Below are 26,452 nucleotides of genomic sequence, written 5' to 3'. Positions count from 1 at the left end.
CCCACTCTGAGTCACACCCTCCCACGCCTGGAAGTCAAAGATGGGTGCTTGTGTTCATGCAACGCTGAGATTCTGGGGAGCCGCTGGCCCCTCTGAAATGGAGTTGGACTTGCTCAGGGAATCTTTACCTGGGGTCAATGAACCCCTTTAAAGGGTATGCAGATTATATAAAGGGACCAATTGTATATGCTTGAGAGAATGGACGTATATTTTCATAAGTTTCCATACCTAAAAGAGATCCAGCGGTTACTTCAGGGGATCTGCTTGCTGAAGGGTCTTCCCAAGCACGGCTCTGGGAAGGGGTTAGAGGCCCATGATGGAGAGAGGTAACTTTCCAGGCTGCGGTGAGCTTCAGAAAGAAGGAACTAGGGGGGTGGGTTGTGGAGGATGGTATAGGGAGGTTAAATGGTGATGGAAGGAGACTTGACTTGGGGTGGTGAACACACAATTACAGTGTACAGATGCTGTGTTGTAGAATTGTGCACCTGAAACCTATATAATTTTGTTAACCAGTGTCACCCCAATAAATTCAATAAAAAAGGAAAAAAGGAAGTGACTAAACCCAAAGCTTCCCAAGAGATAGGCTCCCACAACCCATGACCCTTTCCTCCCCGCCAATCCTCCCCGCCACCCAAAATGTGAGGCAGTTTTCTGCAACCACCTGTGAGAGAACAGCACCATCTCCTGGTCCAGGGTGGAAACCGGTTTCTGTGCTGCAAGCAGGAGCCCAGGTGCGGGTGCCATGTTTGTTACCATATCCTCCTTTCGGTCGCTCCTCAACTGCCTGAGGGGAGTGGAGGCTGCGTGGCCTCCCATGGCCTTCCTCCTCTGGTCCGTGACTGGGAAGGGGTCCCATACTCCACGCTGAGAGCTTGTCCAAGGCCCTTCCCCTTCCAGGCCACAGCTTCCCCACTTGGGGTGACAAAGGACTGGAGCAAGAGCTAAAAAGGTAAGTGCATACAGGCTGCCACAGTGGCAACAGGGAACCCTCAAATCAGTGCTCTCGTCCCAGGCTCTGATGCACGTGGATGGTGGAGGTCCTCTGGACATTTGTCATTGAACCTGGGCTTCCCTGCCTTGGGCCACCCACTTCCCCCATCTGGTCCAGACTAGACAGGACAGTCGAGGCAGAGCTGGAGAGGGGTCTGCTGTCCCTAAGACCACTTTAGCCCTGCCTTCCCCAAGTGCAGATGAGAACATCTGCCAAGTACATCCTCTGAAGGCCAATTGGCTTTGTATTGCTCCCCCCAAAGCAAAAATCCCTCAGGAGAGGGGTGGAGGACAGGGAGGTAACTAGATAAGACATCAGTCCTAGCTGTGTCCATATAAAGGAGGTGGCCCCTTCTATGCAACCTTCCTCCCAACCCAGTCTTCCTCATCTGAGTCGACATTCCTGTATTTAACTGGCTGACTGACCCCCTGGACATCTGTCCCTCAAACTGCCACCCACTCAATATATCTAAAGCCCAGCTCTTCTAGCCCTTCTCCCCACCTCAAATGGTTCCTTCTCATCACGAAAGGAATCTCCTGCCCAGTCCTCCAAAGCAAAGGCCTTGGGACCAACCCAGACTTCTTCCTCAGCCCCAACAATCAATGTCTACAAAGCCGTTTCACTTCTAAATATACTTGAATCTTTTCCCACCGCACTACTACATTAGCTTTGTGTGAATCCAAATGTCTGCAAGACAGTCATAATCCTACTTGACAATGTTGCAAAGACTAGAATCAATGTCAAAGTACTGGGCTCTCAGAGCAGACATTTTATTGTAAAACTGGCAGTTACTATGTGACAACTATTGGTCCCCAACCAACATTTGAGACCACTTTTAAGGTGCCACCCATGCTCTGCTATGAAAGCATTGCTGAAGCACAGTATTTTTGAGGCTTGGATAGAAGCCATTCCTTCCCTCCCTACAGAGCAGGCCCTGCACCCCACTAAAACAAGGTAACACACACACACAAATCCCCTGTTATCATGGGTGGAGAGGTCACGAGTCAAAAAATGAAACAGGGACCCTGGAAGGGCTTGTATCTGTGTCCTCAGTGTGGTCATTCTGGCCCTCTGAATAGTGAAGACCCGCCCTGGCCAGGTAGCTCAGTTGATTAGTGTTGTCCTAATATACCAAGGTTTTGGGTTCAAGCCCCGGTCAGGGCACATACAACAATCAACCAATCACGGCATAAATAAGGGGAACAAATCAATGTTTCTCCCTTTCTCCTTCCCTCCCTCCCTCTCTAAAATAAATACATAATAAGTGAAAACCCACAATCAGTAACTTTGGAAGAAGCAGAGAGGTAGATGAAGGCTACTTTTATTAAGTGACTGAACCATGTAATTGCCAAGGCCACTATGTACAGGGAAGAGAGGGGAAGCTTTATTTCTTGGTCTCTTCCTCCTTGGACAGAGTCTTGATGATCTCCTCCTTCTTGGCCTGGAGCCGCTCTTCACGGCGCTTGCGGGCTTCCTTGGTCTTAGACCTGCGGGCCTCGGCCTGGTCACTGAGGAATGGAAGAGAAAACATGGGTCAGTTTGAGAACAGAGGCTGCTGGGAGATGGAAGCACATGCTCAGACCTCTCTCTTTGAACATAGTTAGCTTGAGGAATGAGTGGCCTGGGCTATCAAGAACTCCCACTTCAACTAACCTACAGTCCCTACCCCACATGTCTCTGAGGAACACTTTATAAGTCAAAGAAGCTGCCCCATGACACAGAGGCCAATTCCTGAAGAAACTTACGCCAGAAGCTTCTTGCGAGCCTTGTCTGCCTTCAGCTTGTGGATGTGTTCCATGAGAATCCGCTTGTTTTTGAACACGTTACCCTTCACTTTGAGGTACAGGCTGTGGTACCTGCAGGAAGTAGGGAGCAGAGGTTCTAGCCAGTGATGGGATCAGAGGATGGCCCCTCCACACCAAGCCCCTAAAGCGTGTAGAGTTCCTCTTTTCCATTGCTGATGAACTGCTTTCCCTCAAACCAAAACTTGCTGGCCAGAAGAGCTTGTCTGGCAGATAATTCAATACTTTGACTATCCTGATGATGTATGGGGGTGGGATGGGAAGAAAAACAGCTAGCCCTGGCTGAGTAGCTCAGTTGGCTAGTGTTGCTCCCATATGCCATGGTTGCGGGTTCGATCCTCATCCCCGGTCAGGGCACATATAGAACTCAACCAATGAATGTGTAACTAAGTGGAACAACACACTGATGTCTGTTCCCCTGCCCCCTCTAAAATCAACAAGTAAAAAAACAACAATAAAACACACACACACAAAAAAAACAGGACAGAATGGAAGAATTTTCTAAGCTTACTCAACACACAGCCCCCTCGCCAAGGCCAATGAGACAGAACCGTGTCTGCACAAAGAACGAGCCATCAAAGCAGCAAATGGGTCTCGGCGGGCCCAAGAGGAAGACGTGCTTACATGTGGCGGTCAATCTTCTTAGATTCGCGGTATCTTCTGAGTAGCCGGCGAAGAATCCTCATCCTCCTCATCCACGTCACTTTCTCGGGCATTCGAGCATTGGCAGTACCCTTTCGCTTACCTGCAGAGAGGATGAGTTAGGTCCGTTCTCGTGCATTTAGACCTCAAGGGAGTTATTCAAGCCAGCTGATTGGTCATAATGACAGCTACCAACTCCCACCTTGTGAAACCTTTATATTCACTAGGTCATGTGACAAGTGCTTTATATCATTTTAAGTAACATCCCCATTTTACAAATGACCCCGAATATTTTATTTCTTTCATTTATTAAATTTTAAAGGAAGCACAAACAAGGCAATTCTTCCCCCATGCTTTGCACAGAATGCGGATATGATGGGCATGCACCAAGGCAGCATGGTAAGCTGGAAGGGGCTTTAAAGATGGTGTGACCTTCATCTCCCTAAATTATCCTGACCTTTGAAAGTGGTTTTAGAATTTATTGGACATTTTCAAGTACCAAGTAGAATCCTTGGCATAGGGTAGGTGCTCAAGAAATGTGACCTCTTTCTACCAATACTGTACTTTCAATTTCAACACCAGTGCCAACTTTCTGATTTGCCCAGAGAAAGCACATCAACTATCAAGAGTAAGAAAAGGGCTCAAGATTAGACAGACTAGGAAACAAAAGATCCTAAATATATTTCAGTCTAGACTTAAACATCTTAAGTCTGAGGAAGAAGAATGCACTAACCTATGCCCATATGCCGGCCCTTCCTGCGGGCCAAGGTGTTCTTCCGGCATCGAGCCCGGGAATGGACAGTCACGGGCTTCCGGATGATCAGCCCATCTTTGATCAGCTTCCGAATCTGCTGCCCTGGAAAAACAATGTACCTGGTCAGTCAGACAGGGCCTCGCTTCAAGAATACAAGTCATAACCCAGAGTTTAAGAATCCTTCGAGGTCCATTTAACCAAATTCCGTTATCTCCACCTCCTCTTGGTAACTTCCCACCCACTGATGCTCTACACCGCGTGCCTTAGCTATAAACTCTACCTGCCCATGCTGTATTTGGATTTGAGCCCAATCTCCCTCCTCGCCTGTAAAAGCCCATTTGCAGTGGTTCCTGTACCTATCACAATGATCCCAAATGAAGTCTGCCTTACAATGGTCATCAAATACTTTTTTCCCCTATAATATTACATGGAAGTATTGTGATATGATGCTCTCTTCTGTAGGATTGACATCTCTTTGCCTTGAATATGCCAACCGGCTCTCCTGAGTCTGAGGCCCCAGGTCTTCCCACATCATTATTTCCTTGGTCATCTCTATCCCCCAGTGCCTCCACAGAGCCATAAAACAGTATCCACTCTAGGAATAGTAATTAATATAACACTGGGTGGTTCCATCAACTTCTTTGTTTTGTTCTAGGAAGAGCTAAGACGAAATCCTAGCTCTTTTATTTACTTTATGATGAAAAAAATTTTTTTTTCTATGAACAGTTTGTCCATTAATTTCTATCCTGCCCTGTTGGCAAATGGCAGGAATAAAAACTCTGGCATCTCCATTATTCTGTGACCCCTCCATTTTATAAGACCTCGCAGACTATAACGTCAACACAACTGTGTCGTCTTCCATCTCATGAAGAATGAGTAAGGGGTAGGGCGAAGAAGGAACATAGACCCAAGAACTCACGGGAGTTGGCATTGGCGATTTCATTGGTCTCATTGGGGTCCAACCAGACCTTCTTTTTGCCGCAGCGGAGGACGCTGGAGGCAAGCCTCTTCTGAAGCCTGAGCATACTGCGACAAACGGGAAGAAAACAGTCAGGCCCTGGAAGCCACTGCTAGGAAGGAACGAGTATCCCCAGCACATCTGCCCTTCAAAGCCTTCTAAGGTGGTGAAACAGAACACATGGGAAACTGGATGTGCATGCGCACACAAGTGTTAGGGGCAAACATGTCTCCCCCTCCACTACGACTTTTGCCAGCCACGCCATCACACCCCCAGATCTTTCCTGTATCATTCCCTCTCTCCTCTGGAAAATGAGAACGGGTAAAATTAGGATGAAGAGGGGGCTTATGCCCGCTCTGGTATTCGGCTCTAACAGGTGTTTAGCGTGAAGAATCCGCGGCCAGTAGACCCGATTTGCTATCTAGTCCTTTGCTTCCTGGGCTCGTTCCCTTCGTCTCATCACAGTAATAAGCGGAATTCAGCTGGCCTTAGTTTTCTTCCGAGCGGTCTACGGGAGGTGCTAGGGTTCGCCCCTCTTGGCAGCCGGAGACCCGAGACCTAATCACAGATGCAGAGATCCGCTCGGATCCGGGAGCGCCCCGCGAGTATGGAGGCCAGGGCCTAGTCACCGCCGCTACCTTCCCTCTGCCCGCGTGGGTCGCCCCGGATCCGAGCGCGGCGCCCCGCCCCGCCTTCCCGCGGCCTAAAGTTCCCGGGACGCTCCGCCACCCCAACCCTCTCGAGGCCGGGGCCTCGTGTGCTCCGGCGTACCCCAAACTCCGGGGCCCGCCGCTTCAGGGCGGCCTCCACCTCCTCTCTCCCATCGGGGGCCACGGTCCCGAGCCCCGCCGTCCCCCGGCAGCCGGGACCCACCCAGACCGGAGCCCCGCGAGCCCTCACCTCATGGCTGCTGCCGCAGCGGCGAAAGGAAAGAACTCCCTACGGCCAGGCTCCTCCCATTATCTGTGAAGGGGAGAGGCCATCTCCCGCTCCGCTTGCATCCGTATTCCCCTCTTGTCTTTCCATCTTCCGCCATCCTAAACTTACTAATATCGTGTGTAAATACCCGAGATAATAGAAGCGTAATAGCAGGAATCGTCTTAAACTTAAAAACATAGAAAATATACCCCTTTGGTAAGGCAAAGTGGTATAGTCCGACTTCCTACTAGGCACGCGCAGCAAGGGTGCCTGATCACGTGGTTAGTGGGAGCCGGAAGTCAGCTGGATCGCGCAGGCGGGGTAGGGGAGTTTGCCAGAGTGGCCCAGTCCTTGCAGGCATCCTGTATTCTCTGGAAAGATGTTTTATTAGCGGGTGGAAAACATTCGTGAATGAAGCGGAAGAAAATAACAGGGCAGCTGTCAGGCAAAAGCCCCCTTTTTATTCATTTTCTCAGTAGATCGGGAGCCCCTGGAGTGCAGAATAGGTCCCCAAAGACATTAGCTTGTTTTTGCACCGCTGTGGTTCTTAATCTCTTCGTGCCTCAACTTTCTCCTATGTAATATTTCCGTAACCCCGTTGTGAAAATCACATGAGTTAATGTTTGCAACTTGCAAAGGGAAGCTTTAAGACAAGCTCCTTGGTAGTAGGAAACTTGTTTGGCTTACAGTGCGCTACAGCGGGTTTAGAGCTTAGGGCATAGTAAACACTTGAAAAATAGTATTTTGGCTGAGTGAATGCATAGTTGTGAAAGCTTAAAAAAAATTCGAATGACCACACAACCCATAGTTCTTCCCTCCTGGTCTGGCGTACCCAAGTGCAAAAACCCAAGGAGAATATTCTGGAGTCCAAGAAGCCTCGATTTGAATGCTGGCTCCACCTGATTACCGCATCTCTAGCTGAATTTTCCTGGCTGCTCCACAGAGCCCAGGTCAAAAAGGGAGAAAGAGGAGCAAAATTTATGCCACTTTCTCACAACACAATTAGTGTCATTGTCATGTTACAGCTAAGTGAGGTCACAGAAATGGCAAGTCCAGGTCTTTCTGACTGACAATCCCATGCCTTCTGTCATGCCAGGCTCTCTTGTGCCCAGTGGGCAGGTGGGGACCCTGCTCCGGATTGGATCTGCTCACAGGACAATGCTAATGGGTTTCAGCTGCACTGTCTCTCAAAGTGATGTGATCAGAAAAACAATTTAGGCTGGCCATCTACTTGTTGCAGGCCGGCCTTATATTAGGGTCACTAAACCTGGGCAAATCTCCATTCTACTTCTCACCTCTCCTCTTTGTGGAACAGCGGGAGGGGTGGATTAGGGAGAAAACAGGTCCTCCTGTCATGACTGACCCCTACACTGCTCCTTACAACATCTCCAAAGGCCCCAGCAATCCATCATTTAATTTCATTTTCCCTCATCCTCCCATAATCCCAGGCGACAAAGATACCACAGTACTGGCAACCCCATTTTACAGAAAAGGTGTGGTGATTTGTCCAGGGCCACATGGCCAGAAAGAGCCTGAGCCACATTGGCACCAAGGTCTCTTGCCGGAATCTCCTACTCCTTTTCTCTCCGAAGATCATGCGTGGTAAGTGGGGTCCAGGCCTTGGATATTTGTCCCCAAATAAGGATGAAGAGGGGGCAATCCTAGGTCAATGGTCCTTAGATCTGATTTTAGCCGGTTTCTCCTCTCAGCTCATTCCTTCTTCCCTTTTCTTCTCTCTTCCAAAGTCCACGGACCTCACCCAGCCCCAATCCCGGCCTTTTGGAAGGGCCTGGGGTACTAGGAGTTAAGACAGAAGGACTCCTGGGTCCCTGGGGTTTCTTGTGCTCCGCTGGGACTCCCTTTGGACACCCCCCCCCCCCCCTCCAGCCTCAGCCCCCCGCCGGCCAGCCCAGAGTTGGAGGCGGGGAGGGGACTTTCTGTTTGGTTCAAGGGGACCGGGGCTCCCACAGGGGAGAAAGCAGTTAAAGCCGGGTCCCCGGGACCGAGAAGTTCCGGTGGCCCAAGCTGGAATGGGGTGACCAGCTAGGAAGAGCGGTTTGGGACGGAAGGGGGCGGGGGGCGCAGTGCCAGCCATGCTAAGCCGCGTTATGCCTCCATTAGCGCTTGGCATCCCCTGGTAAACCGCCACCCCCGGCCCCCAACCCTCAGGCGGGTTTCTCCCCCCTCCCCTGCCCCCGCAGCGTGGGCCGCCTTCACCCCGGGCCAGTCCGAGGCCGGCGCGCGCTCCGCTCCGGGGCCGGGAGGGGCGTGCGTCCCCCGCCGCCCCGCCATTGTCCGCGCGGAGCCCGCGGAGGGGCTGCGCGGGGCGGGGCCGGGCGGGCGGAGGGGCGGGGGGACGCGGCGCGGAGGGGCGGGGGGAGATGCTGAGCCTCCAGGGGCGGAGGAGGCGGCGGCGGCAGAGGAGAGAGCGGGCGGAGGGAGGGGAGGCAGGAAGAGGGCAGCCGCAGGCAGGGCCAGGTGGCTGGATCCGGTGCTGGCTGCGCCGCGCCGCCCTCGGTTCCTACGGCCTCTCGCGCGCTGAGGGCGCCCGGCTGGGCCGGGCCGGCGGCCGGAGGGGAGGCTCCTCTCCATGGTCCAGAAGACCAGCATGTCGCGGGGCCCTTACCCACCCTCCCAGGAGATCCCCATGGAGGTCTTCGACCCCAGCCCACAGGTGAGGCGCGGCGGCTGGGCAGAGGGAAGGGGCCGCTCCCGCGGACCCTGTGCGGTTGGCTGGAGGGACCCTGGGGAGGAAAGGGGTGCAGGCTCGGCGCGGAGGGGCGAGGGGCGCCGGCTCGCCCCCAGTGCCTGCGGGTTCATGATTGATGGGCGCTTGGCCCGGGATTGGGCTGCGGTTTTGCGGAGCCGGAGGAGGCAGTCGGAGCGCCTGTCACCCTCGCTTCCTCGTTTCCTCTGCTGCTCGGGTACAGGTTCCAGTGAGAATGGGGGTGCTGGCGGGGGGATCCCGGGGTTGAGGGAGGCTGGAGAGCGAGCTCAGGCAAAGGGGGCGACGCAGAGCACGCTCTGGGGCGCTGGGCGGGGGTGGCTCTGGGAGATGGCCGGGGCGCTGGTCAGAGGGCGGCGCCAGCAGGCCCTCGGAGCCGCAGACAGTGGCCCTCGAGAGTGGGGAAGGGGCCAGGCCCCCATTCCAGCCACGTCAGCTACACCCCTATATTGGCCCGGCTCCTCGTCCCCAACACCCACGTTCTCTCCCTCTGCCAATCCTCCCCTCCCCCCTCAGCCCCGGAAAAATGCCTCCAAAGTTTGGAAAGTTGGACGGACGCCAGCTCACTGTCCTGGAGGGGAAGAAGCGGTTACCTGGGGGAGGAGGTCTGCTGTCCCGCCCCCACTCACACGGAACCGTGCCCCCGGGTTACTCCGAGGAAGGGGCCTTCTCGGGTGTGGTGGGTGCCCATGGAGTGACTAGCAAGGTCTGGGGTGGTTTCCCTGGGGCCTGTCCTTCTCTAATCTGGCAACACCCCAAGGCTGGGATAGCATTAACTCTTTTCTGGCTGTGGCCAGAGTGGAGCAGCTGGAACCGCCATGATAACGTGGTTAATCTGCATGTGTGTGCGGCGGGGGCCAGGTCAGACCTAAAAATACCTTCCTTCTCCACCCAGGCCCCTTGGAGCCTGCGAGGCAGCTGACTGGGCCTTTCTTTCAGCTGTCCCTTGTCCTCTGGTGCCACTCCCTTTTCCCGGCCTGGGGTGGTGGTGTGGAAGAGAGTCGGAGCTTACTGGGTGATCCTCTTAAGTTTGTAGGGATCCCCAATTCCAGAGGTAGGGTGTATGTCTGGTTTAAAGAGAGGTATAGGAGGGAGGGTTCTGGGGTTCCCAGGTGCCCTTCTTTCCCATCTGTCCATCCTCCTTCGGGTACTTAGGCCCAAGTACCAGAAGGAGGATGGAGATCCTAGTCTGGTCATGGCTTAGTACCTTCTCTGGTAAAGAAACTCTAGGATGCAGGCTGGGGGCACGGGCGTGGAGGGCCTAAACCCTCAATCATCATGACCCCCCTCCTCTGGACTGGCCTGGGGTCAGTGTGCGTGAGTGAGTTGGGGAGGGCGAAGAAGCACCCCCTTTCCAGGCGGCCTGGAAATAGCCGGATGTGCGGCTCTGCTGGGGCAGTGTCCACTCCGGCCAAGTCAGGAGCCTCGTCAGTGAGACTGAGCCAGCCTCCCCCAGGGACTTGTGGGGGCTGTGTCCCGGGCTCATCTTGGGGCAGGGCCAAGGGGCATTTAGGTTGATGCAGCCTGGTGGGTACCATGGGGACAGGATGTTGGCAGTGGCAGCTGGGGGTTAGTGGGAGGGTGCTTGATCCCTCTCGCCCCTTTGGGGAGAGGTGTGACCACTGTGATGGTGAGGAGAGGCCTGAGAAAAAGTCCTGCCAGGACAGGGGGTGCTGAGCTTCAATATGCCCGACGGCAGTGGGCCAGGGTTAGATGTTTACTTACCACACGCCTCACCCCCTCCCCGAAAATCTAGTTTGGGGTCTCCTAGAGCTAAGAGCTGCCCCTCCCCACTCTGCAAAACAGGAAAGCAAGAGTTGGGCACAAGCAAAGCCAGTGGGGCCCTGTTGGCAATTGGCAGTGCCTCGTCTCTCTAGGGGCCACAGGCACACTCAGCCCTGCTCCCCTCCAGCTGAGGGGGCGCGGGAGAGGGACTTCCCCCAGGTTTCTTCACCACCACCACCACCACCACCCCCAGCACTGCAGGCGGCCTCTCCCTTCCCTCCAGGCCTCTGCAGCCTGCCCAGCATCTTAATTAGCTTTGCTGCCTAATGAGCCTCCAGCTACTCAGCGCCTCCCCCTTCCCAGCCTCTCTGGCTTAGTTTGGGGGGTTCCTGTGTGCACTTCCTAGGGCTCTCTTGCAATGTCCCCCCACCCCATGGCTGTGATCTGGGCCCTCCCTCCCCTCGGGCTGTACCATCTCAGGAAGAATAGGGGGGGGCTGTTCAGATCAGGGAATGATATTTCCAAGGCTCCGCTGTAGCTCTGGCCCGATAGGGTAAGGGTTGGGAGAGCGCCTTTCTGATTCCACCCTTGTCCCTTCCTGGCTCCTCCAGGGCAAATACAGCAAGAGGAAAGGCCGGTTCAAAAGGTCGGATGGGAGCACGTCCTCGGACACAACATCCAACAGCTTTGTGCGCCAGGTAACGGGGATGCTGGGCCGGGAGGAGCCGGGTGGCTGGCTGCTGGAGCCCGGCTTTGGTGAGCTGGGTCTGAGGCTTTCTCCAGGCACCCTCCCCCATGCCATTTGTCGCCTGCCTGGAACCACCCATCATGCTGACACCCCATGACCTCTCCTGCCTGTACCGTCAGCTGTAACCACGCCCTCAGCCCCCGCCCGTCCCCTCCCCCAGCACCAGGCACCAACCCCTGTTGCCTGCCTGCGTCATCTCATTCAGGGACAGCCTGGCTTGCCTCCTTCTAGCTTGCTTCAGGCTGTCACCCACTCCCCCTGCCGGCTGTCTGCGTCCCCGTCCTCCCCCAGGATCTGACGGCGTTGGGTAGAGGCAAGTCCTAAGAAACGAGGAGCCAGGACGTTAGAGTCCCTGGAGCCCTGGTCAGGCGCGGGTCAGGGAAAGGCTCCTGGTATCCAGACGTGACGGTTCTTCAATATGCAGAGAACGTGTGTTGAAGGAGGAGGGAAACTGGCAGGAGAGAGTTGATTTTAGGAAGGACTTAGGCCAGCACCTCTGACTGAAGGCAGGGCCACTGAATAGCTTTCTGGGCTCTTCTGTGCTCAGTCAGGAAGATGCCATTCTCATCTCTGTTCTAAGTCTCAACCCCAGGCCATCTCAGGCTCAGGGAGAAGCATGTGGTTGCTATGACTACGGAGCATCTCAACAAAAAAACGGGAGAGGGGCTTGGGATCAGACAAGGAATATGTTGAAGAGGAAGTGGGCAGGGCATAGGAGGGCAGGGGTCGTTGGGAGGAGGGGCCCAGGCAGATCCACCACAGGTTGGAGTGCGGCCCTTCTTTTTGATCCCTGTTTCCCCAGCACTTGGCACAGTGAGCCCAGGAAAGGCACCCTTCAGCCGAGCATCGCTTAAGTACACAAGTAGGAAGTCCTTCCTTCAGTCTCTCCTTCATCCCTCCTGTTGCAGGACCGGGCTAGGACCGGGCTAGGAGGAATGATGCTGGGCTCTCAGTGTAACCCCTCTTGACAGGAAAAGGACTTGGTCCCCTCGGTGTCTGGTAACCCAGGTTGTCAGACCCCAGTCTCTAATCCTTTCCCCTCTCCTCTCCCTAGTCCTGACCCCCAGTAGGTGGCAGGGAGTGGGGGGGCAGTCCTTGCCACATCTCTGAGCTAAATATACCCCAGCAGTTTGCACATGTAGCAACTCTGCTTGTAATCTGAGCCCCCTGGGGGAACGGGCAGTTTGGGCCACCTCCTAGGCCAGCAGGGCCAGGCACTGAGGGCGCTGATATGGAGGCGCCCAGCCGGACCCTCGTGGTGGTGAGCTGGGGATGGGGGGCAGGGTGGGAGCAGCCCCTCAAGGAAGCTGGTGAAGGGGGCTTCACTCTAGCCTGCCTCTCTGCCTCCTCACCGTTCCCCGGTCTCCTGCCATTCCTGCCATGTCTGTGTGCATGCATGTGCGTGAGCGCGTGTGCATGTGTGTGTGTCGGTCAGTCAGTGCCTCTCTGTCCCTCTCTCTGGGTCTGTTTCTCGGGCTCTCTGTGCATCTGTCTCCCTGACGCTGAGTGCTCCCGTCGGGAGGGGTGAAGAGTGGTAGTCGAGCTGGTTTCCACTCTCCTTCCTTTACGTCTCTTTTCCAGCTTCTGTTAGTGACTTCACCCCCCACCTCCAACCTATCACCTCACGAGTCTCCCATTTTCATGACTTGGCTGGGAAAAGGATGGACACCTGCGCTAGCTAATGACCAGGGCCCTCTGAGGGAGGTGGGACTGTGTCTTCTCTCCTCAGGTCCCCTCCATACCAAGCTAATGGGATTTCTGGCCACGTGACCCTTTCCTGCCCTCAGGAAAACCCCCCCACATCTCCGCAGTCCTGTTCTTCCCCACGTCACCTTCCACCCCTTGTAGCGACAGCACCGCTGCTCAGACACACAAACCCACACATCCTGGCTCCTGCCCTCAGTGCTGCACACCCGCAGGGACACTGACACCTAGGGTGCCCCCTGTATGTGCTCACGTGTACCTGCTGGCATTCAGTCATGACATCCAGCACATACTGTAGAACACACCCTCCTCCATGGACTTGAAGTTGCACATCCAAGCGCACCCCTGAGTAAGCGTGTTCATTCACACTGCGGGTCTGGACTATTTGTGTCTTACACATGTGCCTGCATCCCTGAAGGGGTTATGCTCTGGGATGGTCGATGTGGTCCTGGCACCCCCCCACTTCTGAGCCGGCCTGAACCCTGGCAGCTGCAGCCCCATGTTCTGCTCTTCACTGGCCTCTGCACCATCTCAGGAATCTTGGACTTCCTTTTGTACCTTCTGAGAGCCTCAGAGTTGGGGCTCCCCTGGTTCTGCCGGGGGAGGTAGGATTCTGTCTTCCCTCACCCTTGAGCACAAGACAGCAGAATTTGTGGTGGCCCCATCATGCCGAGCAGTGCAGAAAGCTCAGGCCTACGCTGGTGGCTACAGTGCCTGGAAGGACCCACTGGGCTTCTGCTGAGTCTGTCTCAGCTGGTGCTGAGGGGAGGGGAGGGAAGGAGGAGCAGGGAGGGGAGATTCGTCCCCTGGCACTCCTCTATTGCGCTGCCCCTATCAGGTTCCGCCCCTCCCGGGCCCCTAGCAGCTGTCCTTGGACCTGCCTTAACCCCTGGCTTGCTGCTGTCACCCTTTCTAGGGCCACATCTTTCCTGTGGGCCTGCAAACCTCAGTCCCTGATTCCTCCCTCCTAATGCCACCTTCTCCTAGCCCCCGTGGCATCATGCTGGGCTGCCTGGGGCTGGAGGCATCCATGATGGGTGGCATCTCCATGCCCTCTGAGGCCCAGGAACTGGGGAGGTGGTGTTGGCCCTGAGCTGGCCCTGTCTTTTCAGGGCTCAGCGGAGTCCTACACCAGCCGTCCATCGGACTCTGATGTGTCTCTGGAAGAGGACCGGGAAGCCTTAAGGAAGGAGGCAGAGCGCCAGGCATTAGCCCAGCTTGAGAAAGCCAAGGTGAGAAGGAAGGGAGGGGCTGTGCTGTCCTATCCCCCCTCCCCCCCCCGCCCCAGGCTTTAGAGACAGCCTAGAAAGACCCAGGGTCAAATCTTGGCCCAGCCACTTCCTAGCTGGTATACCCATGGGCCTCAGTGTGCCTTTGTCTTTCACCTGTAAAACGTGGGCTGTAATACTGCCTGCTTATACAGTATAATGTGTCTAATACTGTTTCCACACGTAATAGGAGCTTGAGAAGTGCTAAAAATGTACACTTCTTTCTGGAGTCAAGCTTCCTGGGCTGCTCTTACTAGCTAGCTGTACAATGATCCTAGGCAAGTCACTTAACCTTTCTGAACTTTAGTCTCCTCATTCATTAAAATGAAGAGAACAATACTTCTTGGGATTTTTGTGATAAATAAATGAGACAATGCATGTGAAACATGTAACACAGTACCTGGCACACTAAACAGTAGCTTATTATTATTACTAGAGGCCCAATGCATGAAATTCGTGCAAGGGGCTCAGCCCTCGCAACCGCAGCTGCCGGCTTGCCTCGGCCGTCACAGCCCTGGCTTCGTCCAGAAGGTCGTTCAGCTGTCCGGTCTAATTAGCATATTATGCTCTTATTATTAGAGATTATTATTATTATTCCTTTTGGGTGTTGTTCTGGGCTTCCCCCACCCCTAATACTTATCACTCCCCAGTGTCCCCCTCCACCCTGAGAGGGCTATTTTTTGCTTTTTAATTGTGAAAATTAACATATATGCAAAAACCCTACCAAGCCATTCGGTATACCTTTTAATGAACAGTTTATAAAACAACCCTCCACATAATCGCCACCGCAGTCAAGAAGTTGTACATTTTTACATGATGGTCTAACCCTCTGGTTGTCACCCTCCCTGTGCGCCTCCTCTAGACCAAGCCGGTGGCATTTGCTGTTCGGACAAATGTCGGCTACAACCCATCTCCAGGGGATGAGGTGCCTGTGCAGGGAGTGGCCATCACCTTCGAGCCCAAGGACTTCCTGCACATCAAAGAGGTGGAGAGAGCGCTTGGCATCCGGAGGGTAGTGGGTACCAGGAGAGGGGCATCTGGAACTGTCGTGGAAAAAGACTTGTGAGCCAAGCAGAGCTGAGCTGAGTCTGCTGTGCAACCTTAGACAAATCGTCCCACCTCTCTGAGCCTCTAATTTTTCATTGGTGAAATGGGGTGGTAATGCCTAGGTCACCAGGCTGTTGGGCAGGATTGTGATGAGGCCTGTAAGTGGAGCGGCAGCTTGCCAGGCACATGTAGGTGCCAGCGTTTGCTTCTCTCCTCGCCTTTCCGGGGCAGGGCGGACACGTGGGGAAGAAGGACTCTCAGAACGGGGATGTGCTGGGGGCAGGGTGATCCGTGGCCCAAGAGGATGCTGGTCCTGGAGTTGTCCTGAAAATGGGGGCTGTACTCAGAGGCCGGAGCCAGGGGTGGGGCTCTTTGAGGGTGCCACCCCCTGGGCAGGGTAGGCAACTCCGAGGGTAGTTTCCCCTGCGGGGTGGCTGCTGGCTTGCACCTCCAATCTCCCTCTTGGTCTCTCCCACCCCACCTGCCGTTGTTTGCAGAAATACAATAATGACTGGTGGATCGGGCGGCTGGTAAAGGAGGGCTGTGAGGTTGGCTTCATCCCTAGCCCGGTCAAACTGGACAGCCTGCGTCTGCTGCAGGAACAGAAGCTGCGCCAGAACCGCCTCAGCTCCAGGTGTCTGGCTGGGGGTGGGGCACTGCCGACCCCGGGAGAGGCCATTCGGCCAGGACTTGGCCTCAGGGTTGCCCCGAGGGCACAGAGCTGCCTGTGGTATCCCCAGTGGGGTTGGAGAATCTTGGGGGCAGGGCAGCATGTGAGAGAACTGAGATTCCCCCACCCTCACACCCACCCCTTAGCTCACAGTTCCATTTGCCTCTCTACCCACACAGCAAATCAGGTGACAACTCCAGCTCCAGTCTGGGAGACGTGGTGACTGGCACCCGCCGCCCCACACCCCCTGCCAGTGGTAAGAGCTGCTGCCTCCCCAGGGAGTCATGGGGAGCTTCTGGGTGGGGTGGTCTCCCCACTGCCCTTCCCCTCCTTCCCCTGCAGTAGAGGGTGCCCCATTCCTGAGTCCTCCACACACATCCAGTGGTCCCCGCTCCATGAAGAGTAGGGTACCCCACGAGCTGGGCCAGGCAGCACCCATCCTCTCATGTCTCTCCTCTCCCATTTCTTTGGTAGCTCCATTTCTCTGCCTGACTCCCCTCCCCCATCCCCCTATTCATTTCTCCCAGCCCTGTTCCATTCACCTCTTCTTCTTTCTTTTTCCCCCATCCCATCCCTGCGTTCTGTCTTTGTGTCTCCCTGTCCATCTCACTCCTCCCCACCTCGCCTCCCTCCTCCCTCTCTCCTGACTCGCCGCCGGTCCAGGTAATGAAATGACTAACTTAGCATTTGAACTAGACCCCCTAGAGTTAGAGGACGAGGAGGCTGAGCTTGGGGAGCCTGGTGGCTCTGCCAAGACTAGTGTTAGCAGTGTCACCACCCCGTCGCCCCATGGCAAACGCATCTCCTTCTTCAAGAAGGTAATCCTCGCTGGGTTCTCATGAGAGGGGCGGGGGTCAGGGCCCAGATCTTTGGCAGGGGAGGGGGCCGGGATGGATTCAGATGTGGTGGCAGCCTGGTTCTGCGGGGATCGGGGCTTCCTGCTGAGGAGGCGGGAGGGGTGGGATGGCACAGAGGACAGGCGTGTCTATCCCACACAAAACCCTACCCGGGCCCACTCCACAGGAAGGGGTAGTTCTTGACATCAAAGCACCCCTTCCCTTGGAAAGCTGCCCCCCTCCCCAACCAGAAATAGAATCTGGTGGTAATGAAACCTGACCTTCCCCCTCACTACCACTGTGCTATCCCATGTTTGCCCCCACCCCCAAATGTGAAGGGGGAGTGGCGCGGTGACCTTTCTTTGCCCTTTTCGGACTCCATGGGTCTTGGGTGGGCATGTGGGGGTCTACTGGCTACAGGGCAGGACAGTCAAGAGAACTCTTTAAATGGGCAGGTTGGCTGTACTGGGGCAAGAGGTGGGCACCCAATTAGGGGCTGTCACCCTTCCCAGCTCTTTTCCAAGACCCAGAAAGAGGGTCTTGGTATGTCTGAATATTCTGAGGTCCCCTGGACTGACTGACAATCCCACTCCCAGCCCTGATCCAGGGCCACTTCTGGCTCCCCCTGGCATGGGGTCCCGTCCCCTCTCTCTGGCTCTGTCTGTCACTAACACGCATGCCCTGTTATCTCTCCTCGTCTGCCCGCTCTCCCTCCCTCTCTTGTCCTGGCTCCTTCCTTGCCCTCTGCCCCTGCCTGGGTGCCCTTCCCTCTCTCCCTCCTCCCCCTCCTCCCACTCTTGGCAATCTCTGGACCCAGCCAAACAGAAGCAGAAATCGGTGAGTATCACAGCTTTCTGTGTCCCCCCTCCCCACCCTTTGGGATGAGCTAGGGGGGGTCTTCTAACACCCATTCCCATATATGCCCCATTTTCCCACCCTTCCTGGTTCTCCCTGCCATCCCTCCCCACCCTCACCCTGATCCCCCCACATCTGGGCCTGGGACCAGCGGGAGGAGCGGATGCATGGGGGAGCCTGGAGGCTGGGGGAGAGTAGCTAATGCCATCTCCACTCTGGGGTTTCCCCTCCCTGCCTCCCCTCCAGACAGAGCATGTGCCCCCCTATGACGTGGTGCCTTCCATGAGGCCCATCATCCTGGTGGGACCGTCGCTCAAGGGCTATGAGGTAGGAGCCCATAGAGGGGAGTGGACCCAGAGGGGCCCAGACCTTCAGAGAGACTCCAGAGGTTTCGAAGGGCCCAGGTTCCCGGGTATCTTCCCCCGAGGGCTACAGACCTTCAGAGAAATTTCCCCGAGGGGCCCGACCCACAGGGAGACCCACTCAGAGGGTCGAGTTCCTCCCCCGAAAATCCCCAGAAGAGTCCTCCCAGAGGTACCACCTAGAAGAACCATTGGAATCTGAGAGCTCATTGGAGGCTCCTTAGACTCAAAAGACTCCTCCTACCCTCAGGGTCCTATTCATTTCAGGAATTTAAGAAGAAAATGGAGTGGGAAGGTGCATATACCCAGCAGCCCACTCTTGCTGAGTGGCTTTTTAAACACCTGACTTCTCCCCTACCCCAAATCCCACCCTCAGGTTACAGACATGATGCAGAAAGCTTTGTTTGACTTCTTGAAGCATCGGTTTGATGGCAGGTAAGACCCCGGGAGCTAGGTCCCCACTGCTACTGCAGTCCTCTGCTGCTGGCGATGGGCAGGGTGGCTTGAATGATAATTTGGGACTCTTGGACTGAGGGATAGGAGACAGGCCTAGAGCCTGGGGAGCAGGCAGGCCATTCTAGCCCACCCGACCCCTGACTCCCTTTGCCCCACCCCCAGGATCTCCATCACTCGGGTGACAGCGGACATTTCCCTGGCTAAGCGCTCAGTCCTCAACAACCCCAGCAAACACATCATCATTGAGCGCTCCAACACACGCTCCAGCCTGGGTGAGCCCCCCTCTTAACAACCCCCCCCCCCTGCTTTCTGGGGCCAAATGTGGGAGGGAGGGCATGTCCAGAAGTGTTCTATCCACCCACTGCCTCCTGGGGGGCTCCCTTACATTCCCTCTTCTCCATGACTCCATGTACCCCCAGCTGAGGTTCAGAGCGAGATCGAGCGAATCTTCGAGCTGGCCCGGACCCTTCAGTTGGTTGCTCTGGACGCTGACACCATCAACCACCCGGCCCAACTCTCCAAGACCTCACTGGCCCCCATCATTGTTTACATCAAGATCACCTCTCCCAAGGTGGGTGCAGAAGCCGGACCCGAGAGGGGACAGGCGCTCTCGGGAGTCTGGCTGCCTGTGTAAATCCCAGCTGCTGCTTACCAATGATGTGGCTTAATCCCCCCAGCCTTACTTTCCTGCTCTGTACAACTCCATCACATGGATATTGTGAAGATTCGACCTAATGGGAATTCTTAGTACTTAGCAAAGGTTCTGGTATAATGGACCTCATCATGTATTAGCTGTTAATACTCTGTAAATCTTAAAACAAATATTATTATTAGGGTCATGCAGGCCAGTCCCCTATCTCCGCTCTGGTTAACCTCCCACTCTTGATCCAGAAAACTGGACTTCTGTGCGTGTTATCCCCGGTGTCACCCAGCTACCTGACAGCCGGGAGGTTCTTCCTGCCTTTTGGCTTCAGCCCTTTTTGCCGCACTGTCCTCATGTGGACCTGGATAGAGATGAAATCCGTAGGATTCACTTCTTCGTCATATTGCAGCTCCATTAGTTTTCCCTCCTAGATGTTAATGGGGAGGAACATGCAGGGCGAGTGTAGGTGAAGAAGTGGGGGTTTGAGACACATGGAGGGCAAGCGTAGGTGAAGGATTTGAAGTTAGAAGACAGCATGAGGTTCAAATCCTAGCTGTGGTTGGCTTATCAATTAGATTTTGTTGTTTTTGTTGTTGTTATTTTTTATTGAAATTGAGGCCTCTGACCTCCTTTCTTCACCTGTAGAATGGGGATTATAATCCCCCCTGGTGTGATTGTTGAGAGAGTTTGAGGTAATGACGTAGAGAGCCCAGAGTTCATGATGGCAACCAGGGGCGGTAACTGTTATTACCTCATGAGAGCACCCTGGGAGCTGAGCACCCGTTACTTAACCTTTCTGAGTCCTAAGTTTCTAATGAGCATAAAGGGGATGATGAATCTAAGTACTTCCTGGAGTGGTTGAAAGGATCCAATAAGATAAAGGATCCAATAAGATCGCAAAAACACTTTGTGATCTAGAAAGTACCAGTACGCCCATTCCCCCAGACTGCCTGGGTTTGTGTCCCAGTGCTGCCACTCACCAGCTCTGTGCTCCTTTGGCAAGTCACCTGACATCTCTATGCCTCAGTATCCTCATCTGTAAAATAGGGATCCTCAAGTAGTGATAGTGAAGATCAAATAAATGGATTAACCGTGCGAAGTGGCTGGTACCTACTAAGCACTGTATCTATTTTATTTTTTTAAAGATTTTTGTTTAGCCAAAACCGGTTTGGCTCAGTGGATAGAGCGTTGGCCTGCGGACCGAAAGGTCCCAGGTTCGATTCCAGTCAAAGGCATGTACCTTGGTTGCAGGCACATCCCCAGTAGGGGGTGTGCAGGAGGCAGCTGATCGATGTTTCTCTATCATCGATGTTTCTAGCTCTCTATTCCTCTCCCTTACTCTCTGAAAAAAATCAATAAAATATATTAAAAAAAGATTTTTATTTATACAAGAGTTGCAAGAATTGTCCAAAGAACTCCCATCCTTTGAATGCCCTTCACTTGGATTTGCTAATTTTTTTAACAGCTTTATTGAGGTATAATTTACATATCATTCAATTCAACCATTTAAAGTATGCAATTCAATTTTTTTCAGATTGATTAATTCTCAACATTTTGCTACATTTACTTTATTTTATGTATGTATGTATGTATATATTACGTACACGTAACGACTTGAGAGTAGGTTATAGGTATTGTATGCCTTTATCCCACTTGTATTGCTTAAGAACAAGGGCATTAATCACAGTATAATTGTCAAATTCAAGAAGTGTTATCTAGAATGCAGTCCATCTTCAGTTTTCACCAAAGCCATGGGTCCTGATTGCATTGCGTCAAGAGGCATATGACATTGGCTTGCCGCATCATTGGTGATGCTAGCTTTGATCATTTAGTTAAGGTTATGGGTTTGTTTCAGCTATTGGTATTATTATGATTGAGTGAAAATCATAGTAGTGGCCACCTAATGGGATTATTGTCAGGACTAAATGAATTGATCATGTAAAAAGTACCCAATAGTGCCAGTACACAGCAAGTGCCCCCTAAAGCATGGCTGTTGTTAACGTGGAGGGGAAGTTGGCCTAGACAACGGAGCCTGGGAAGAAGGTTAGAGGAGCTGGGCTGGATGCCCTTCAGACAGCCACTGTTACGAGAACTTCTAGGACATGTTGGCACGAGACCCAGGAGAGAGCCTGGGCTTTGTGTAGGATGGATACAGAGCTGGTGAGGTGATTTCTAAAGAGGGGGCCAGGGCTGAGAGTCATCGAACATCCCCTAGCCCTGACACTGGCTCTCCACGCTAGCTTTAACCAGGACCTGCCTCTCTGACTTGGTGCATTTCTGGGGTTCCCTCTTCTCCCCCCAAACCAGGTACTTCAGAGGCTCATCAAGTCTCGAGGGAAGTCTCAGTCCAAACACCTCAATGTGCAAATAGCGGCCTCGGAGAAGCTGGCGCAGTGTCCGCCTGTGAGTGCTCAGACCCCGGGGAAGGGGGTGGCATTTGGATGCTGGTTTCCTCTGGCCTGCATGGGAGACAGAGTGACCAGGAACACCTGGGCTGGGTCCATAGGTGCAGACTGGTCTTCTGGGAAGGAGTGCTGGGCAGGCAGTCAGAGGCTGGCTTCAAGCCCCACAAGTACCACTTCTCTTTGGGGAGTCTAAGCCTTAAATCTAGAATGAGGGAGTTGGACTGTGTGGGTGCCAAGACCCTTTGTAGTTCTGCCAGTGTACATCTGAGAGCCCCCCTTCTCTTTCTGGACATCCAGAAATCTCTTTTTAACCTTGTCCTTCAACCCCTTGACTCTCCGCCCACTGTGCCCAGGCCACACCCACAACCCCTAGGTCATGCCTGGCTCATCCTAGCCCTACCCCTAACCCCGCCTCCACAGGAAATGTTTGACATCATCCTGGATGAGAACCAATTGGAGGATGCCTGTGAGCACTTGGCCGAATACTTGGAAGCCTATTGGAAGGCCACACACCCGCCCAGCAGCACTCCACCTAACCCACTGCTGAACCGCACCATGGCTACTGCAGCCCTGGCTGCCAGCCCTGCCCCTGTCTCCAACCTCCAGGTACAGGTGCTCACCTCACTCAGGAGAAATCTCAGCTTCTGGGGTGGGCTGGAGGCCTCACAACAGGCCGGGGCGGTGCCCCAGCTGCAGGAGCACGCCATGTAGGTACCCCCTCCCCCCACATCTCCCGTCCTGCCCATGGCCGGGAATTGGAGAACAGGGATCATGGGGAAGGAAGGGAAGAGCTCTATTTTGTAAAAAAAATGTGGTGAGCAGCAGCTTCTGGTGTCTGTGGTTTGTTTATGGGGTTGGGGCGGGCTGATGGTACTCCTTGGGCCTGGTCCCCTAGGACTACATCCGCTGCCTTGGGGGCTTTTGGGGGTGAGACCTGATTGGGGGCCCTGTAAGTCAAGTGACGAGGAAGAAAACATGGAGAAGACTGGTAGAGTCATTCACTGGACTCCATGCCCATTTTAGACTCAATAGTGGCCACAGAATTGTAGACCCGACAGAGCAGGGAATCCCACAAAGCAGGGCCTTTAAACCCAAAGCGACTGTCCCCTTCCCTAGAGCCCTAACCACAGGAGGCCCCTCAGAAGGGACCTAGAATGTAGCGTCTTCGGTGATTGATGCTGAACCTTCCATTCTTCTCCCAGTTAAACAGATTCCAGGAAAGGCCTTCCTGTGGGTGCCCTGCCCTGCCTCTCCCTCCTCCCGGGGGAGCCATGGCCCATCCCCGAGATCACATCATTATGCATTTGATTCTCGATTAGAGCCAGAAAAAAAAAAACACTATTCTAGACCATTGCTTTTCAAATTTGTCCACTGAATCTTATGTGGAAGCTCAGTATAAGCCAGCCATCCTTGCTCCGCTCAGAGGGAGCTAGTGGCTTAGCCTCCACTTCACCTCCACGGGACCCCTGAAGCACTTCTGTGCCCTCCCACACCCCCCCAGATCTCAGGGGAACAGTTTGGAAACTGCTGCTCTCATCTCCATCACACCACCGCAGAGAAGCTGGGCCACAGGAAGGGGAGTCATTTGCTTAGCATCACCCAACTTAAAGGGGCAGGACCAGGCCCCAGGCCTCTTCGCACCCACCCAGTGGCCTCTGTGATGGGCGTGGCCACGAGGACATCGGGCCACCTCATCCTCTCCTGTGGGGATGGAGACCCATCCGCTGTTCCTATCCTGCTGCTTTATGAGTCTTTGCTGGGGGCAGAGGAGGAAGTCCATCATTTGACTTTGGGTCAGGGAGTGTGGGGTTCTAGAATCCTCTGCTTAGGGTCTGGTTTGGACTGAAGGAGCTGGGGTTCGTGAGCTTGAGCTGAAACCCCCTTAGTGTGTTTGGTAAACTGGAGCAATGACTAACCCAATCAACCACTAATGAGTGGCAATACTAATGAGCTGTTAGTGACGATTGACCCCCAAACAGCATTAGTGACGTGTGTTGAAGCGATGACTAATTGTTCACTGTGCCATGGTAACCGGGAGAGTTCAGGCCCCCTCAGCCGCGGGAAGGTTGGGCGCCCCCGTCCTAACAAGAGTCCTTGGCAGGGAGTCAGCCCCCTCCTCCCTCAGCCAGGCTGGTGCCTTGGTGCCATCGCTAACCTGCATTGCCTTGTTGTGTTTCTCTCACCCCTGCCTGATCCGCATGGTGTGTGCCGTCTGTCTGCTAACCAGGGACCCTACCTTGCTTCTGGGGACCAGTCGCTGGACCGGGCCACCGGGGAGCATGCCAGCGTGCACGAGTACCCGGGGGAGCTGGGCCAGCCCCCAGGCCTTTACCCCAGCAGCCACCCACCAGGCCGGGTGGGCACCGTGCGGGCGCTGTCCCGCCAAGACACGTTTGACGCCGACGCCTCTGGCAACCGAAATTCCGCCTACACCGAGCTGGGAGACTCGTGCGTGGACATGGAGACTGACCCCTCCGAGGGGCCAGGGCTGGGAGACCCCGCAGGGGGCAGCACCCCACCAGCTCGGCAGGGATCCTGGGAGGATGAAGAAGACGACTACGAAGAGGAGCTGACTGACAACCGGAATCGGGGCCGGAACAAGGCCCGCTACTGCGCGGAGGGCGGGGGCCCGGTGCTGGGGCGCAACAAGAACGAGCTGGAGGGCTGGGGGCGGGGTGTTTACATCCGCTGAGAGGCCGGCCGCTCTGGGAGGAAGGACTCCGCCCCGGCAGGGCAGGTACAGCTCGCTCTCCACCGGGATGTATCTTACCTCCAGGGGGCGCTTCTCTTTCAGATGCCTTTGCTCAGTGTTGGGGTTTTCGGTTTTTTTTGTTTTTAGGTGGTAGCATCCCAGCTCCTGGGAAGTCCCTTCAGCTCCAGCTGTAGGTTTTTATCTGCCTCTGGTGCATGGAGGGGGGGTGCCCACCTGTCTGCAGTGTCTCCTTTTCCCCGCCTCAGGGGGTCTCTCTCCCCTCGCTCTCCCAGAGAAAAGGTGCGCTTCGTAGCTCTTTCTACTTGGGACTCTAAATGGGGTGGCCCTTTTTCCAACCTGGAGAATCTGGGAAGGGTAGGGGGCTTTTCCTGGAGAGAGAGAGAGACCACAGGCTCTCCGATGAGTGTTCTCTTCCCAAACTCCAGGCCCGGGGTCCCTCATCATGCCCAGCCCTCCCCACCCCCTCTCCCCCCAGCTTTCTGGCAGCATCGTCTGGTAGGAGGAAGCTCCCGGCTGGAAGCCCCTTGGGGAGGTGTCTGGGTAGAAACTGATGGGCATCAGATGTAGTGCCATCTGCCCACCCAGGACCTAACCCTGAGGAGTGGGCAATCGGAGACGCCCGCCCCCCACCCCCCCCTTCCATGCCTCAGCCTTTACCTGCCCCAGGAATGAGCTTTGCCTACAGTATCCCTTGCCTGCTGCCACCAGAAGAGGGGCCCTCCACACCCCTGTGGAGCCCATGGAACACTCTGGTCCGCCTCATTTTGAAACCAAAAACTGCTCCTTCATTCTCACCCCAAAACCCCAGGAGAGAGGCCCTTGGGGTTGGTGCCCAAGAAATGATCACTGCCCCAGGGGTTGCCTCGGGACCACGGATCTCCTCTGGGGGGCGTGGCTGCTGCTGTTGCTGCTGCTCTGTATTTGCCTCTTGTGATCCTGTCCTTTACCCACGTCCACTCCACTCCCCCCAGGAGAGGCCTTCCTATCCCCCTCCGACCTGAGTGTCCCTCTGCCTAGCATCCCCTGAGCCCAGCAGCCCTGCCCTTCCCCAGCATCCCAGCTGGGCCAGAGAGAGCCGATTGTGCCAACGAGGACTGGGCCCTGCCCGGCTGCCCACCTCAGGGATGGGCACCTCATGCCTGTCTCGCCACCTCCTGTGCCAATGTTGTCCCACCCCCCGCCTGGGGGTGGGGTGCAGCTTCCACGTACTGGTTAGAAGAGACCACTGCCCAACCTTTCCCCCTCCTGTCCGGTATCATGTGCCTCCATCTGTTCGTCTTTACTCCCCCAGGAGTATTTTCCACATATAAAACCGCCATCCTGTCCTTTGCGGCGGCCTCCCAAGCCTGCTTTGTTCCCGCGGGTGGGGGGGTGGGTGCCGGAGGACGCTGTGTCTGGAGTTGTTTACTCCACAGGAGATGAGGCTGATTTGTGACTCTGATGCATTACGCTCAGACCTGACTGAGCTGCGTAGCCAGGCTCAGTCCCCACTCAGCGCCAGACTCTGCACCGAACCCATCTCCCCTTAAGCAGAGCCAGGGGAAATGGGAAGCTGAGGTGGAGAAATGGGGTGTCGTGCAGTGGGTGAGATCCAGACCCACTGGCACAAGGTTAAAGGCTTGTGCTTGTTCCGCTCCTGTGGCCTCAACTGCTCCCCAACACCTCAGGAGAGGGAGGGACTGAGTCTGGCTTTCTCCCCTGAAGCCCCCACAACTACCCCCTTCCCAGCCCCTGCTCACCAGCCTTGGGGGAGGGGCAGAGAGAATGGGGATTGCCCCAGCCCCAGCTTCAGAGAAAGACAGTCAGCAGGTGACTGCCGGTTCCTGCCCTCAGCAGCTGGCAGGAGGCGGACTTCCGAAGGTGGTTACCGCTGTCGCCTGTATCCTGTCTCGTAGCACCTGGTTCTTGATTCTGGGGTGGTGCTGGACCTGAAGGGTGAGCCCCTGGGTCTTTAACCTGAGTGCTCCTCTATTCTGTGTGCTGATGTGTGTGTGTAGAGTGGGCAACAGACCTCCCTAGGTGAGGGGTTAGCAGACCCGGGGAGAGAGGAACGGGGCAGGCCCGCAGGTCCAGTGGCTGGCCACCCAGGGTCCTCTAGCGCTGCTGGGACTGGAGTCCAGCCTCTGCCTCCCAGTGTTGTGCTCTTTGCACTGTCTTTCAGTGCATCCATTCCCGTGTTAAATCACTGAACAAACGTTTGCTGAGCACCTACTACGTACCAGGCACAAGT

General features: G+C 55.0%; 2 protein-coding genes across 4 annotated transcripts; one reads left to right on the top strand and one right to left on the bottom strand.

The window, feature by feature from the left end:
• Positions 1 to 2,295: 2,295 nt before the first annotated feature.
• Positions 2,296 to 6,124, bottom strand: RPL19 (ribosomal protein L19). The gene is made up of 6 exons (XM_008153798.3): positions 6,048 to 6,124; positions 5,109 to 5,215; positions 4,169 to 4,291; positions 3,418 to 3,538; positions 2,737 to 2,847; positions 2,296 to 2,499 (listed from the first exon to the last, which is right to left on the bottom strand). The coding sequence occupies exons 1-6, from the start codon at positions 6,050 to 6,052 to the stop codon at positions 2,376 to 2,378; spliced, it is 591 nt and encodes a 196-aa protein (XP_008152020.1). The 5' UTR covers positions 6,053 to 6,124; the 3' UTR covers positions 2,296 to 2,375.
• Positions 6,125 to 8,502: 2,378 nt separating this feature from the next.
• On the top strand, positions 8,503 to 24,833 carry CACNB1 (calcium voltage-gated channel auxiliary subunit beta 1). 3 transcript variants are annotated; one of them, XM_008153796.3, is made up of 14 exons: positions 8,503 to 8,739; positions 11,127 to 11,213; positions 14,080 to 14,199; positions 15,098 to 15,220; positions 15,780 to 15,916; positions 16,132 to 16,208; positions 17,606 to 17,625; positions 17,890 to 17,970; positions 18,382 to 18,440; positions 18,624 to 18,733; positions 18,881 to 19,032; positions 21,412 to 21,507; positions 21,930 to 22,115; positions 23,737 to 24,833. In XM_008153796.3, the coding sequence occupies exons 1-14, from the start codon at positions 8,656 to 8,658 to the stop codon at positions 24,199 to 24,201; spliced, it is 1,797 nt and encodes a 598-aa protein (XP_008152018.1). In that variant the 5' UTR covers positions 8,503 to 8,655; the 3' UTR covers positions 24,202 to 24,833. The 3 variants fall into 3 exon arrangements, with proteins under 3 accessions (XP_008152018.1, XP_027984563.1, XP_008152019.1); XM_028128762.2 differs by lacking the exon at positions 17,606 to 17,625 and adding an exon at positions 16,616 to 16,770; XM_008153797.2 differs by lacking the exons at positions 17,606 to 17,625; positions 23,737 to 24,833 and adding an exon at positions 16,616 to 16,770 and having other exon boundaries at positions 21,930 to 22,326.
• Positions 24,834 to 26,452: the final 1,619 nt, after the last annotated feature.

This window comes from Eptesicus fuscus, chromosome 20 (genome assembly GCF_027574615.1).
Source record: "Eptesicus fuscus isolate TK198812 chromosome 20, DD_ASM_mEF_20220401, whole genome shotgun sequence".
NCBI classification, from domain to species: domain Eukaryota; kingdom Metazoa; phylum Chordata; class Mammalia; order Chiroptera; family Vespertilionidae; genus Eptesicus; species Eptesicus fuscus.
The sequence above is the reverse complement of the archived record's forward strand: the minus strand, read 5'-3'. Positions and strand labels throughout refer to the sequence as shown.

Bases quoted from the DNA above. Each gene is read 5' to 3' on its own strand.
- RPL19 (XM_008153798.3), bottom strand. The intron at 4,292-5,108 runs GTGAGTTCTTGG...TTGTTTTTCCAG, and splicing joins AATCGCCAATGCCAACTCCC to GGCAGCAGATTCGGAAGCTG. The intron at 2,500-2,736 runs GTAAGTTTCTTC...TCCATTCCTCAG, and splicing joins GCTCGCAAGAAGCTTCTGGC to TGACCAGGCCGAGGCCCGCA.
- CACNB1 (XM_028128762.2), top strand. From the start codon at position 8,656: ATGGTCCAGAAGACCAGCATGTCGCGGGGCCCTTACCCACCCTCCCAG. The intron at 15,221-15,779 runs GTGGAGAGAGCG...CGTTGTTTGCAG, and splicing joins ACTTCCTGCACATCAAAGAG to AAATACAATAATGACTGGTG. The intron at 16,209-16,615 runs GTAAGAGCTGCT...CCGCCGGTCCAG, and splicing joins CCCCACACCCCCTGCCAGTG to GTAATGAAATGACTAACTTA.